We start from the raw sequence: 14,293 nt of genomic DNA on the forward strand, positions 1-14,293 counted from the left end.
GAACAGTAATAGATGTGGCCTCTGTTCTGAGTTTTATTCTTAGGCAGAGGAAAAAAAAAATTAGTCAAACACTCATAAACTTGGTGTGGCTGTAACAAGAGCTACAGATACACTCCTGGAAAACAACGGCCTCACAACAGGACATGGAGGAGACCAGCAAGAGCGGGGAAACAGGGTGGCGGGAGTGGGAAAGGATGAACAAGAAACATGATGCTATGGATTAGGGAAAAGGTGAGGCAGAAAGAAGGTATACAGGCAAGGGGAGCATGGGAGAAAAAAGGAGTCCAGTGTAGAGAACAGGGAAAGGCAAGGAGCACTGAGTAGAGGCAGGACAGACAGGACCCACCCATCTTGGCCGTGTGGGTTTTATTTTGTCATTACCCTAAAACGGAGCCAGAAAGTTTCAGAGTATTTTGGTTTTTTGTTCATTTGCTTGTTTTTCTGAGACAAGGTCTCTCTTCATAACAGCCCTGGCTGTCCTTTGTTCCTTTGTCAACCAGGCTGGCCTAGAACTCTCAGCGACCCACCTGCCTTGGCCTCCCCAGTGCTGAGATTAAAGGCATGAGCCACCATGCCTGGTTTGAAATGGTTTAAAATCGAGAACTTCCATGGTTATGTTTTGAAAAGACTGATATGGGTGTTGTCTGAACATGTGATTACAAAGGCTCCAAGTTCCTGTGAGTAGACAGAGGACTGTTAAAACATACCAGAAGCAAGATCGGTCTAGCTTTGACAACAGTGATGGCAAAAGATGGAGAGAAAATGATTCACTGTACAATAGATATACTACACTTGTCAATCACAGATCAAAGCAAACATTATGGCCTCTGCGATGATGTCATTCATATCTTAGGACACCTTTGGATTAATCATGAAAATAACTATCCTCTGAGCAGCTGTTGGTAGTTTCAGCCTCCTTGGTTACTACTAGCTGCTGTGATAGTTACTAGCTGATTGTGTTAGTTACTAGCTGCTGTGTTCACAGGTCACCTGCCAAGATGGTTCACTATTCTCTTGACCCAGAAAACCCCACAAAATCATGCAAATCAAGAGGTTCAAACCTTCGTGTTCACTTTAAGAACACCCGGGAAACTGTGCAGGCCATCAAGGGTATGCATATCCACAAAGCCACCAAGTATCTGAAGGACGTCACTTTAAAGAAGCAATGTGTGCCATTCCGGCGGTATAATGGTGGAGTCGGTAAGTGCGCCCAGGCCAAACAGTGGGGCTGGACACAGGGTCGGTGGCCAAAAGAGTGCTGAATTTTTGCTGCACATGCTTAAAAATGCAGAGAGTAATGCTGAACTTAAGGGTTTAGATGTAGATTCTCTAGTCATTGAACACATCCAGGTGAACAAGGCACCTAAGATGCGCCGACGAACCCACAGAGCTCATGGCCGGATTAACCCATCCATGAGCTCCCCCTGCCACAGTGAGATGATCCTCATTGAGAAGGAACAGATCGTTCCAAAGCCAGAAGAGGAGGCTGCACAGAAGAAAAAGATATCCCAGAAGAAACTGAAGAAATAAAACTCATGGCCCGGGAATAAATTCAGCATAAATAAATGCAGATAAAGTTAAAAAAAACATTATGGCCTATGTTACCAGACAGATATGAGACTACATTGCATTGATCTTAGCTATTGTTTTTTGCCTACATAATTAAGAGAGGCTGTGTAACCATACCGTTCATGAATTGTGTTAAAAGTATTCTGAAACTACTAAACACAAACTATTGATCAAGAGGAGAACTGAGAATTGCCAAAAGTTCTAAGAAAAATGGGAGAAACAAGGGTATGGAAGCACCAATGAAGAGGTCATGCTGAAGAGTCTGATAGACCAGAAAGAAAAATGATTGACTCCCTGGCTGCAAATCCTATCTTGCAGATAGGATGTGGTTTCTCAAGACCCATGGAGATACAGGGAAAAGGACTGTGGTTTGCATGAAGACTGCAGGCCCCTCGGACAAGGGAAGGACTTAGCAGAGGAATTAATAGTTCATAGGTGCCTGAGAACAGAAGTTAGGCAAAAGGACTCCGCAGGTACAGACACTTGCCATACAGTCCGATGCAGTCTGATGGCCTGAGTTCAACTCATGGGACTCACGTGGCGGGAAAAAAAGAAGACTCTACCAGCACAATTGTCCTCTAACTTCCACATGCAAGGCATGAGACAGACAGACAGACACGAGGAGAGGGAAGGAGAGAGAGAGAGAGAGAGAGAGAGAGAGAGAGAGATTGTAACCAACAAAACCCACCCAAAACCTAGAAAGCACCAGGAAATAAATATACTGGGCTCATGCCTGATTGACCCACTGAAGGAGACAGTAGGAAGATTGTATTCCCAGATGGACAGAGGCTATACCAGACATGGGTGTACTGTTCGATCTTCCTTGTGGATCAGATTTTACAAAAGGTTGTTCCTACTGGAGCTAAAGGCAGAACACTAAAATAGCCCTCAGAAGCTGAGACTAGCCCAATATGGGAAATCTGATAGAGCAGAGGAGCAGCTGCAACATAAAAGCAGTTTGAAGTCGGACGTGGTGGCGCACGCCTTTAATCCCAGCATTCAGGGAGGCAGAGGCAGGCAGATTTCTGAGTTCGAGGCCAGGCTGGTCTACAAAGCGAGTTCCAGGACAGGCAGAGCTACACAGAGAAACCCTCTCTCGAAAAACAAAACAATGTAAAAAAAAGCAGTTTGAGGGCAGCCAAAGCCTTCTGAACGAAGCCTTGATAGCAGGCAGGCAGTGTTACGGAAGCAGCTCTGTGCAAAGTTCTGCACACAACATATTTAGCTAAGGTTTTCAGTCACAGACCCTCTACACAAGTTAATAAGGGTCTGGGTGAGACAGACTGGCAGCTGAGTGTGGCTGTCTGTCTATACTACCTCATCCCATTAAGACCACTGGCTGAGAATCAAGAGCGCTTTGGTACATGGATACTTTTTTACATGACTAGGACAGGCAAGGCAGACATCCATAGAAGTCAAAGTCCATAGATTCCTAAGCATTTTTTTCTTTTGTAGGAACTTTTATTGGAGAGGGTTCATCAATCCTTTTTAGCTGCCGCTTTCCTCATGGCTGCCAGTCCGTTGCTCAGCTCCTCCGGCTTTCTCCTGGCGTGGGTGTGCGTGCCCACCCTTTGTTTTTAGAGACAGGGTTTCTCCGTGTAGCCTTGGCTGTCCTGGAACTCACTCTGTAGACCAGACTGGCCTCGAACTCAGAAATCTGCCTCCCAAGTGCTGGGATTAAATGTGTGTGCCACCACTGACCACTCTCTTAATGAACTTGAGTGCGCACTTGTCCTTGGACACTTTGAGCAACTGGAGTTGTCGTTTGTTGGTTGCGAAGCCGCACACCTCCCGGATCATGCTCCGCACGAACTTGGTGTGCTTGGTGAGGCGCGGCTTGCTGTCACCTTGTGGCCCTTGCTGAGGCCCAAGGCCATGGGATAGCGCTGGGAAGTGGGCTGCACTATGAAGTGGGTGGATTCCTAAGCTTTGATGGAAACATTTAAACCTCCCCAACACCCAAGACACAGGGTTTCTCTGTGTAGCCCTGGCTGTCTGTTTCCTATGTATTTCATATATAAAGGTGCAAGGTGTGTGTATATATATCTTAGCCCAGCAGTGGTGGCGCACGCCTTTAATCCCAGCACTCAGGAGGCAGAGGCAAGCGGATTTCTGAGTTCAAGGCCAGCCTGGTCTAGAGTGAGTTCCAGAACAGCCAGGGCTACACAGAGAAACCCTGTCTCGAAAAGACCAAAAAAAAAAAAAAAAAAAAAAAAAAAAAAAAAAATTAAAAAAAAATTTTTTTTCAGAGTAGCAGGGAAATAGTGGCACAGGCCTTAGAGGCAGGTGGATCTCTAGTTCATGAGCAGCCTGATCTAGAGCTAGTTCCATGACAGCAAGGGCTACACAGAGAGAACCTGTCCAAAAAAAAGACACTTTGGTCCAGAATCTTCAGGTAATAGGAAGTGGAGAGCCAATGTGTCTCACTTATGGCTTATGTAAATTTTAAGGTGCTATTCTGTTACTGAGTCAGTACATTTAAATACACATACTCTTGTGTGAGATATGTGGATGAGTGCATATGCCAAAGTGCACATGAGGTGAGAGCTCTCCTTGCACCTTTATATAGGTATCCCAGGAATCAAACTCAGAGCAGGGGCTCACAAGACAAATACTTTTACCTGTGGAACCTTCTTGGTTACCCATAACGACACACAGAAAACTCAAGGTTATCTTGGAATCAAGGAACAGCAGAAACTGAAAAGATTTGGGAATGGGTTAGGAGATACTGCTCTTATATTCCTGAAATTCATAAAACTGTACTACACTCCAAGAGTCAGATCTCATTATAGGTGGTTGTGAGCTACCATGTGATTGCTGGGATTTGAACTCAGGACCTTCAGAACAGTCAGTGCTCTTAACCACTGAGTCATCTCTCCAGTCCTCTACATTATTTCCTAATTCTCTGTATTCCCAACTAGAAAGGAGGCCTAGAGACATGGCTCACTGGTTGGGAGCAGTGACATTTTGAATTCAAATCCCAGCAGCCACATCAGATCTGATGCCATCTTCCACCCCAATCTTTTTTAAAAAACTAGAAATGAACAAAATCTCACAACTTTGAAAGACTTAAGATATTCTCATAGTGGAATAAACCTGTGAACATTTTAACTTGACAAGTTTTAGTATTAACTTAGTTTAATACCACCAGTAAAATATCCTAAATAGTTCTCTAACAATATCTAAATAGTTCTAAATAGTTTCCAAAATAAACTAGCAACAGCAGTTTGAGGGAGGGCCAGGGATGACACCCTTTTTTAGTCACATGCTGGCACTTAGTGTTCCTATGAAGACACAGGCTCCTGAGTCTTTTGCTGATGTATATACCAACTATGAAAAGGGACAGAACCACAGTCTTTATTCTCAAATTTCCCAACTGCTTTTTTTGGGGGGAGGGGGCGGGGGAGTCACCTGAATAAATACAATACCCAATATCAGAAAGTACCCAATACTGAACTAATTGAACCCACCCCAGCATTTTGTACACACCAGCTTCTAACAGCATATTTAAACAGGTTTTATTTATTAGCATCTTTAACCTCTGATATCTAGCCAATTCCTCAAAAACCCAAGACAATATCAAGATTAGGGGAAGGGGCAGAGGGGGGTCACAATAAAAGCCATTTTTATATTTGCACACTGGAGCCAAGGGAAGCCCCTAGATCAGCCTCTCCTCAGTTTTATCATGGGTTACTTTTGCCTACAATGCATAGCATGAAAGCATAGACTTGCAGCTGTATGCTAGATATACACAACAGGGTCTTTTTGAGAAGTAGAAAGTCTGTGTGCATAAAAGATTTGAATAGCCTGCTATACAAAAATAAACAAACAAGCCCCCAAATCTGTTTATACCTTTACCTTATGTTAGGTCTTACACAGCAAAATGTTCCAAGCTGACTCAAACAAATCAAGAAAAGGGGTAAGAGTACTTCACATGGGTAATTATAACTCTCGTTATAGACTCAGTTCTTAGGAAGGCAAATGCTATATAAAACGGGAAAGACAAATGCTTTCCTATTTTGAAACTTTTGAGGCACAGGTTGAGAATGCAATAAAGAAACCTGGGTTTTAATCAGTAACTGAACATTCAAGCACTCCGTGTCAAAAATATTTAAAGTTAACAATGCTCTCAAAATGACTTTTATTCATATATATTGGTATGCATGAAGATTATATTTAATACAACCTAACGATTTGTGGAGGCTGCTATTAAAAAAAAAATGTAATTGAAAAACTTTCTTTCCAGCAGGGTGTGGTGGCGCACGGCTTTAATCCCAGCACTCAGGAGGCAGAGGCAGGCAGATCTCTGAGTTCCAGGCCAGCCTGGTCTACAAAGTGGGTTCCAGGACAGCCAGGCCTATATAGAAAAATCCTGTCTCGGAAAAAAAAAAATTGTCTTTCCTTCAAATTCCTGGTTTAATAAGGAACTGTTTATTTTTGAGAAAAAGATCCCAAACATCAGGCTGTTCACAAAAATAACCCATGGTATAACTTTAGAAAACAAATATTAAGACTATTACACTATTTTCCTGTAAGATGCATTTGACATGCCAACTCCCATTCACAAAAATACATGGTTACATTCGTGTTGTAACAGTCCCACTCACGTGAGGGAAAACACACACCTCTAATGCAAAGCTGCTCTTGGGGTTACAAGTAAATGAGATGCCTCTGCAGTTAGGGAAGCAACTACTGAAGTCATGAATGGGAAGAACTGTACTCCCTGCATAACAAGAGATTATTTTGGAGACAGTTGATAAAAACCATACAACTTTTTATTGTTAAGTCAAAGAGGTATCAAAATTAAAGCAAAACTTACAGGGTGAGACTTAACGAAAGTACTACGGAGCATCAAAGGAAGTGGAACTGTAACTAGGCGCAGGGCAATCATGAATTAATGAACACAGGGAGGGTAAGGCGGGACAACAGTGAGAATGTGCAGAAGACCCCAGGGGAGATGACCTGGTGTTACTTTCATCTCCCACAAACGCCTAGGTAAATGAATAATGGGATAAGATTTCTAAGCTCCACTATGTGCTTAAGAGTCATCCTCCCCATTGGCGCTGTCTCTGTCGTCTTCTCCTTCCTCAGGCTCTTTTTCATCATCCTTCAACTCCAGCTGTGAGAAAGACACAAATAAGGGAGAGTTAGAGGTACTCTTCTCATCCCTGGACCCCAGTCCTCCCAACTTTCTTTTTTCCAAAGGTAATCACCTGGTCATCCCCCCGATCTTCATTATCGTCATCATCCAGCAGGTCACCCTCCTCAGCAGAGTCATCTGCACCTGCCTCAGACTCCATCTTCACATTAGTCTCATCTTTCTTCACAGAGGCGCTGCTCTGCTCTTCTTCAGACTTTTCATTCTTCATCTCTACTGGGGATGAGAAGGACAAGTCTGTCCAGGGGCAAGTGTTGCCCACAGGATATAGACAATTCCCATTAATCATCAAAGAACAAAAGTAAAGTTTTCCAAATAAATTAATGCCCCTTCCAAACAGCCCAATTTGCATATACATTAAACCACCTTAGGAAGATAACCCAAATTCAATTAGAAAATTAAAAGACTATTACCTGCTTGCTTGCTTTGTTCTTTTTCAATTTTTTCCAGGCTTTCCAGAAGAGAATCCACTTTTTGTTTTATCTGAGTCAGCTCCTTTTTAATGGCCTGAAGGTCATCACCTTTCACTGTAACAGAACTACAATGTTAGACTAGAATAAAGCACCATTTACCAGTTACTGAAAGTGTTCTTTCTAGGTGCTGTGCCTTAGGTCTCAGAACCACAGGAAGAAATGTTTTTCTAGTTAACAATTCAAAAAGCTGAAAGAAATACAGAGGCACCAACTGCAATAGTAACTAGTAATCTTTAGTCAGCAAATGATTTAAAAATAATTTTTAAAAAAAAGCTATAAATGCCTTACATAGTATCACTTTAACCTAAACATGTATTTTCCTGACCAAAAAAATATCATTCTATTTTATAGCAACTTCTAAGTTGTCTTATCATTGTGTATGTGCCCATGTTCATGAAAGTGTTCCGATACAGGGAAGGCTTTCAGTCTCCTGTCTACACCCCCATTTCTCCTTAGGGGCACTGAGATTAGCCCAGCTTTACTTCTGTTTTAAAAAGAAACAAAACAAAAAACTTAAGCTGAGAATTTCAACTAAGATACTGCAATTGCTCTATTTACTTTCTCAGCTTTCATAGTTTGCTGACATACTTCAATTATGTCGATCAATATAGAAAACTGACAACCAAGAGTATGCCCTAGCTAAAATTTAGTTCAACATAAACATTTATAAAATTAACCAAGCTATTAAGTACAGAACTCAGACTACAATCCTTAAACAACATTCTTTCCCCCTCTTCCCTGGTTTGTATTTTTTTGGGTAAACTGAGACCAATGCCAGGTGTCACCTTGCTCTCTATCACAGGATATAGGAGGTGTTTTAAGAGATTAAGAACAGTGTTGGGCTGGAGAGATGGCTCAGCGGTTAAGAGCACTGACAGCTCTTCCAAAGGTTCAGAGTTCAAATCCCAGCAACCACATGGTGGCTCACAACCATCTGTAACAAGACCTGACTCCCTCTTCTGGAGTGTCTGAAGACAGCTACAGTGTTCTTACATATAATAAATAAAATCTTTAAAAGAGTGGTGGTGCATGCCTTTAATCCCAGCACTCCCAGGCAGAGGCAGATTTCTGAGTTTCAGGCCAGCCTGGTCTACAAAGTGAGTTCCAGGACAGCCAGAGCTACACAGAGAAAACCTGTCTCCAAAAACAAACAAACAAATGAACGAACAGTGTTGATGTGTCCCTGCCTCCCTAATGGAGGGATGAAAGCCATTACTACTCTGGATCCACCTCCACATTTTTGAGAAAGGATCTTTCAGTGAAATGGGTGGGAGCTCACTGATTTTGCAAGGTTAGGTGGCAGGCAGGTGCAGGGCTGTGTGTCAGCCTAAGAGAAGTTAAAGACATCTAAGATGGTCTGCTCTATATGAATGCTTGGGATACAAACCAAGGTCCTTACCCTTGAAGCATTAGCTTTACTAAGTGGACATCACCCAGACTCAAGTTTACACTCTAGTTATGTCAATGCTAGCAATTTCTCAAGAACAGGAAGAATAGGTAGCTAAGTGGTTGAGTTTGCTAGTTTATACTTGCAGAAGCTCTCAGGGAAGTTCAGTTCTCAACACCCAAATCAGATTATCTCACACCCACAACTACATCTTCAGAAGAATCAACACTCAGGAATAAACACTGGCCCCCACCCCTTACACACAAATGCCAGGAAAAAAAAGCACTACCTGGGAGGTGGAGTGTGCTGCATAAAAAACACCAAACAAACAAAAACAACATACATTTTCCAGACTTGGAAGAAGATCCCCTTTGTCCACTCTTCGAATTGAATCCACTTTTGCCCCTTCGTGAGGTGTTCCCTGAAACACGCTGACGTTTGGAAGGCACCACAGCTCGAGCAATAGGAGGAGGAGGAGGAACCCGCGCTGGGTAACTGTACATCCTGTGGGTTAAAGAAATAATTCTTCAAAGTGAATATTTAACTCCAGCCAGGCATGGTGGCCCACACCTTTAATCCTAGCACTCCCGAGGCAGAGGCAGGCGGATTTCTGAATTTGAAGCCAGCCTGGTCTACAGAGTGAGTTCCAGACAGCCAGGGCTATACAGAGAAACCCTGTCTCGAAAAACGAAAGAGAGGAGAGGGAGAAGGAGGGGAGAGGGGAGGGGAGGAGAGGAGAGAAGAGGGGAAGGGAGGGAAGGAGAGGAGAGAAGACGGGAAGGGGGGAGGGGAGAGGAGAGGAGAGAGGAGAAGAGGAGAGGAGGAGGGAAGGGGAGAGGGGAGAGGAAGGAGAAGAGATTAACTCAAGATACAACCAGAGCATAACAACAGGATTACTGGTTTTAGTCACCTCTTTTCCTTTTTATGTTATTCAAAACTCAATTTGATGAAAAATGCTGCAAGAGGAAAGAGCCCCCCCTCACACATACAGTAAATGATAGGCTTGACTAGACTTAAAAAATGGACTGTTTCCAGTTTATGGAAATTTTAAGAGAATGTAAGTTAGAATGAATTGCTTTTACCTTATACTTAAACAATTCACATAAAGTCAACTACAACAAAAAGGTGTTCTGATTTTATTCAAGTTCTAGATATTATTCTGAGGCCAGTCAGAATAATTTATGTGAATTTTTTTTCTCCATGGAACCCTGGAAAGTAAATATGACCCATCATACTTGGTGGCAGACACATTTTACCTGCTGAGCCATCTCGGAGGAACCAAGATAAGTTAATTTTAAAAAGTTTTGTTTTGAATTTATTTTTGTAAAATTGAAAAATTTTAGTGTTAACACATTACTTTCTCCAGCTCTACTATATTTAACCAATTTGTTCCCCTTTCAGTGTCATTGATTTCTGTGGTTCAAGGAAGAGTTTGCTAGCTACTTCTTTTGAGTTACAAGCTGAAAACACTAGGAAAGGTCCTATTACACTACGAATTAGCAGTAAGTTTTTACAGGACAGGAGTATCTGCGTATTACTTGCTAAGTGATAGTTTTAATCAATACTAAGTTATAGGTAATGAAGTAATCTAGAGAAAAGTTTACAGTGTTCAATGGAGCTGGAGCTCTGCGTACTACAGAAGGATGCACAGTTTTATAGGGACCATCTCTCATTTATGTGGCTTCAGCAGTCACAGGAACTTAACACTAACCATCTCACCAAGTACTGTTAAGAATGGTATACATAGTCTTTGAAAAACTATAAAAGTCAGATGTAGTGGTAAATCATGTAACCCCACACTCAAGAGACTGAGGCAAGGAGGATCTTGGGCAGACCTGGGCTACATGAGACTCCCCAAGCCAGGAGCAACAAAACACAAGAAAGACCAAGTCTAAACAAAACAAAAGCAAGGTCATTACCACTTTCAAAAAGTACAATGGTTTAGACTAAAACATCTATACTACAAAGAGAAGTCTCCCAATATATGCAAGAGCAATGGTGCCAATTATATGACTTATGGAATCCTTCATCTGAATTTATTTTTCTCATTTTTTAAGCAGGTTAAACATGAAAGGCTGGGGCTGGTGAGATGGCTCAGTGGGTAAGAGCACCCGACTGCTCTTCCAAAGGTCTGAAGTTCAAATCCCAGCAACCACATGGTGGCTCACAACCATCTGTAACAAGATCTGACGCCCTCTTCTGGGGTGTCTGAAGACAGCTACAGTGTACTTACATAAAATAAATAAATAAATCTTTAAAAAAAAAAAAAAAACAACAACAACATGAAAGGCTATGGAAGAAAATGTTAACAAACATCAATGATATATTTAATGGGAAGAAAAAATTTTAGTCTCCCTGAAAGACTTCCAAGCCAAAAATAATGTAGGCTAATGTAGACCACAAATTCACTATCATATCCTGGCTTTATACCTTAGCCCAAGCACTAAAAAAATTTAGCATTATTGGAGAGATGGCTCAGGGGTTAAGAGCACCAAATGTTCTTCCAGAGGTTCTGAGTTCAATTCCTGGCAACCACGTGGTGGTTCACAACCATCTGTACTGGGACCTGATGCCCCCTTCTGGCATTCAGGCATACATGCAGATAGAGCACTAATATACATTTTAAAAGATTTACTTGTATTTATGAGTGCACAGTAGCTGTTTTCAGACACACCAAAAGATGGTTGTGAGCCACCATGTGTTTGCTGGGAAATGAACTCAGGGCCTCTGGAAGAGCAGCAGTGCTCTTAACCACTGAGCCATCTCTCCAGCCCACAATAAATCTAAAGAAAAAAAAATAGCATTGCTTATTATGCATGTCTCACTGTCCTTTGAGATCTTTTCAATATTAGTGTTCTTTCGTCAGAGGTCCAATTTAGGGTTGGGGCAAAGTATCGGTTAGAATCTTCCTAGTACCTGAATTCAGGATGTTTTTATCTCAATCCCTAAGACTTCCAAGCTTGTCATTGTTTTTCAAAAAAAAGAGCGGGACAGTGCTAACCTTAAATCCCTGAGGCAAACTCAGTGGGTTCAAGGCCAGCTAGAGTTAGAGGTAGTCTCTTAAAACAAAAGCCAGGAAATTACAGTGTATTAGAGGAAATGTTAAGAGCCAGGGCTTCACAGAGAAACCCTGTCTCCAAAAAAAAAAAAAAAAAAAAAAAAGTGCTACAAAGAGTAAAACCAAACACAAGGGAGAAAAAAATTTGAATATTGTAAATAGAGCTAGAAATGGTAACTATACCTCTAATTCCAGTTGTTGGGAGGTAGATATAAGAGCTTAACCTCACAAATAGAGAAAATATCTTATGTCTGTATATATATGTAGTATCTATTAATAGTAAATCTGTTGGCCTATCGAATAGGAAATAGGCGGTAAGACATCCAGCAGACAGAAAGGATTCTAGGATAATATGAGGCACAAGGAATTGCTTAGGAAGATGTGACAATGGACACATGGCACTTGAGCAAAGGTAGCCAGACAGATAGCAGAATGTAGGTTAGAGTAAATGGGTCATAAGTTATGATCTAGTCAGAGAAGAGCCTAGCTATAAGGCCAAGGTATTGTAAATATATTGAGTGTGAGTCTTACTTAAGGACCATGGAGCTGGGAGGAAGAACCAGGCACAAACTTATAAAGTATATGTCTGTGATGCATGCTATGTTTGGCTACTAATGTACTGTTTCCTATAAGAAAAGAAAATTCTCTGACTCTCCCTGCTGTGGTACATATGCAATGTGTTTTGTCCTCTCACTTTGTTAGCAGGCACTTATCACTGTGTGGGAAAATACACAAGAATAAAACAAATTGGATTTTGTGAATTTTCTTATGCCTTCTTCAACAATCTCTATTTAGCATAAGAAAACCTGACATTTGTATTTCCAAACATCATAGTGGTAAAGTATTAACTTTATTTGCATAAAAAGCAGCATTTGAAGTTGGGCGTGGTGGCTCACACCTTTAATCCCAGCACTCAGGAGGCAGAGACAGGAGGATTTCTGAGTTCGAGGCCAGCATGGTCTACAGAGTGAGTTCCAAGACAGCCAGGGCTACATAGAGAAACCCTGTCTTGAAAAACAAACAAACAAAAAAAAACAAAAAGAAAAAAGAAAGCAGCATTTGAATCTTTTTATTGCTTTAAAAAGTCAGTGCCTGGCTTTCTAACTATCATCATAAACACATATGAGAAGCCTCATACATACCTGTCATAATAATCCCGTTGAAAGTCATAGTCCAAGTCAAATGAGGAACTGAAAGATAAATTTCAAAAGATTATTTTGGAGCTGCTGTTGTTAATTCAACAGGCAGGTGGGGTGAAAACAGGCCAAACAAACCACAACAAATAGATCAGTAAGATTAGCAACAAATAATCCCCATTCATTCAACGAAATCATTTGCCCTCCATGTAATCTTAAGACCACTGGACATGCAGTGATTAATTTAGCAACAGCGAAGAAGCAATACAATAGTTGTTACACCACAATGCCCTTATTTTCTAGCTTCCTAGAAACTAACCAATTCCTCATTTTGTACTACACACACACATAGAATTATTCCTAAACAACAAAAATCTGAAAACAGACCCAAAGGGAAGTATGCTAACACAAGTTAATAAGAATTACACTTTTGCACATAGAAAGCACATTGCATTAACCCTCCCCACATCCAGAAAACACAGAGAAGATGCCCACTGATGGACACAATGCAGTTATAAATAATAAAGTTCCGGACCTGAGTAGAGGGGACGGAGAAGGGTGTTCTGGTACTGACCCGTACATCTCCGCTGCAGATCGTTTCACACCTGCTTTTCCTCGGTTCACTTTTGGCTCTGCAGCCAGGTTAATATCTGGAAAAAAGGAAAACAAAGCCCAACAGGAGTTAAAAGAAACAAAAACCAGGCTGGAGAGATGGCTCAGCAGTTAAGAGCACTGATTGCTTTTCTAGAGGTCCTGAGTTCAAATCCCAGCAACCACATGGTGGCTCACAACCATCTGAAATGTCTCTGAAGCCCAAAACCAAAACCCACGTGCGTATGTATGTATGTATGTATGTATGTATGTATGTATGTATGTATTTTCATTCCCCAGCAAAGCAAACCTAGGCCTTTTGTTATCTAATGACTAATCTTAGTAATATTAGCTCTCCTCCTCACTTAGAAAAGGTTAAGCTTTACAGAGCTAGCTTTCCTTTTTGGACTGTCAGATTCCAAAATGTCCTAACATAACATTTTCTCTTTGATTTTTTGTACTCTACCAGCAGTGGATAATGGTTTTATCTTGGGAACTGGTCAGCATTTGTATTTTAGTATGGAGATAAAGATTATATAAATAATACAAACGGGCTATACAGAGAAACTCTGTCTCAAAAAACCAAACCAAAACAAAAATAATACAAACGGATTTTTTCCTTAGATTGTATTAGGCCCAACTAGCATGGCCAACGAAACATAGGGCAGACACTAACCATGAAAATAACCCAGAGAATATTAAAACTTTCAAGTTCCAGAGGCTATACATTTTATTCCCAGCAGAAGCAGGCCAAGTTCAAGGACAGACAGAACTAACAAGACCAGCAACCAGAGAAAGTTATGTAGTTTTAATACATTCAAACTTGCTTTTTAAAAGAAACTTGGACCAGAAACGATGGCACACAGCTTTAATTGCAACACAATTGGAGCTTGAAGCCAATGTGGTCAACATAGTAAGTTT

The 14,293-nt window shown here is 41.3% G+C and overlaps 1 protein-coding gene, 1 non-coding gene and 1 pseudogene across 24 annotated transcripts in view; 2 read left to right on the forward strand and 1 right to left on the reverse strand.

Moving 5' to 3' along the window:
- The first annotated feature begins 827 nt into the window (after window positions 1-827).
- LOC115488404 lies at window positions 828-897 on the forward strand. Its single transcript, XR_003951261.1, has one exon. It is a non-coding gene; the product is annotated as a small nucleolar RNA SNORD58 (small nucleolar RNA).
- Window positions 898-957: 60 nt separating this feature from the next.
- On the forward strand, window positions 958-1,587 carry Gm8586 (annotated as a pseudogene).
- A 3,317-nt stretch (window positions 1,588-4,904) lies between these two features.
- The window catches only part of Hnrnpc (heterogeneous nuclear ribonucleoprotein C), a 30,663-nt gene continuing 21,274 nt past the window's right edge, over window positions 4,905-14,293 (reverse strand). For 4 of the 23 annotated variants that reach the window (NM_001360180.1, NM_001170983.2, NM_001360181.1 and 1 more), the window contains 6 exons: window positions 13,356-13,431; window positions 12,788-12,835; window positions 8,931-9,091; window positions 7,141-7,254; window positions 6,783-6,943; window positions 4,905-6,688 (listed from right to left, as the gene is read on the reverse strand). In NM_001360180.1, coding sequence (NP_001347109.1) covers window positions 6,608-6,688; window positions 6,783-6,943; window positions 7,141-7,254; window positions 8,931-9,091; window positions 12,788-12,835; window positions 13,356-13,431 — 641 coding nt within the window. In that variant the 3' untranslated portion in view covers window positions 4,905-6,607. Of the gene's footprint in view, window positions 6,689-6,782; window positions 6,965-7,140; window positions 7,255-8,930; window positions 9,092-12,787; window positions 12,836-13,316; window positions 13,432-14,293 lie in introns of all 23 variants that reach the window. The other 19 variants (NM_001360184.1, NM_001170984.2, NM_001360183.1 and 16 more) reach the window with 10 other exon arrangements.

Source organism: Mus musculus, chromosome 14 (assembly GCF_000001635.26).
Source record: "Mus musculus strain C57BL/6J chromosome 14, GRCm38.p6 C57BL/6J".
Taxonomy (NCBI): Eukaryota; Metazoa; Chordata; class Mammalia; order Rodentia; family Muridae; genus Mus; species Mus musculus.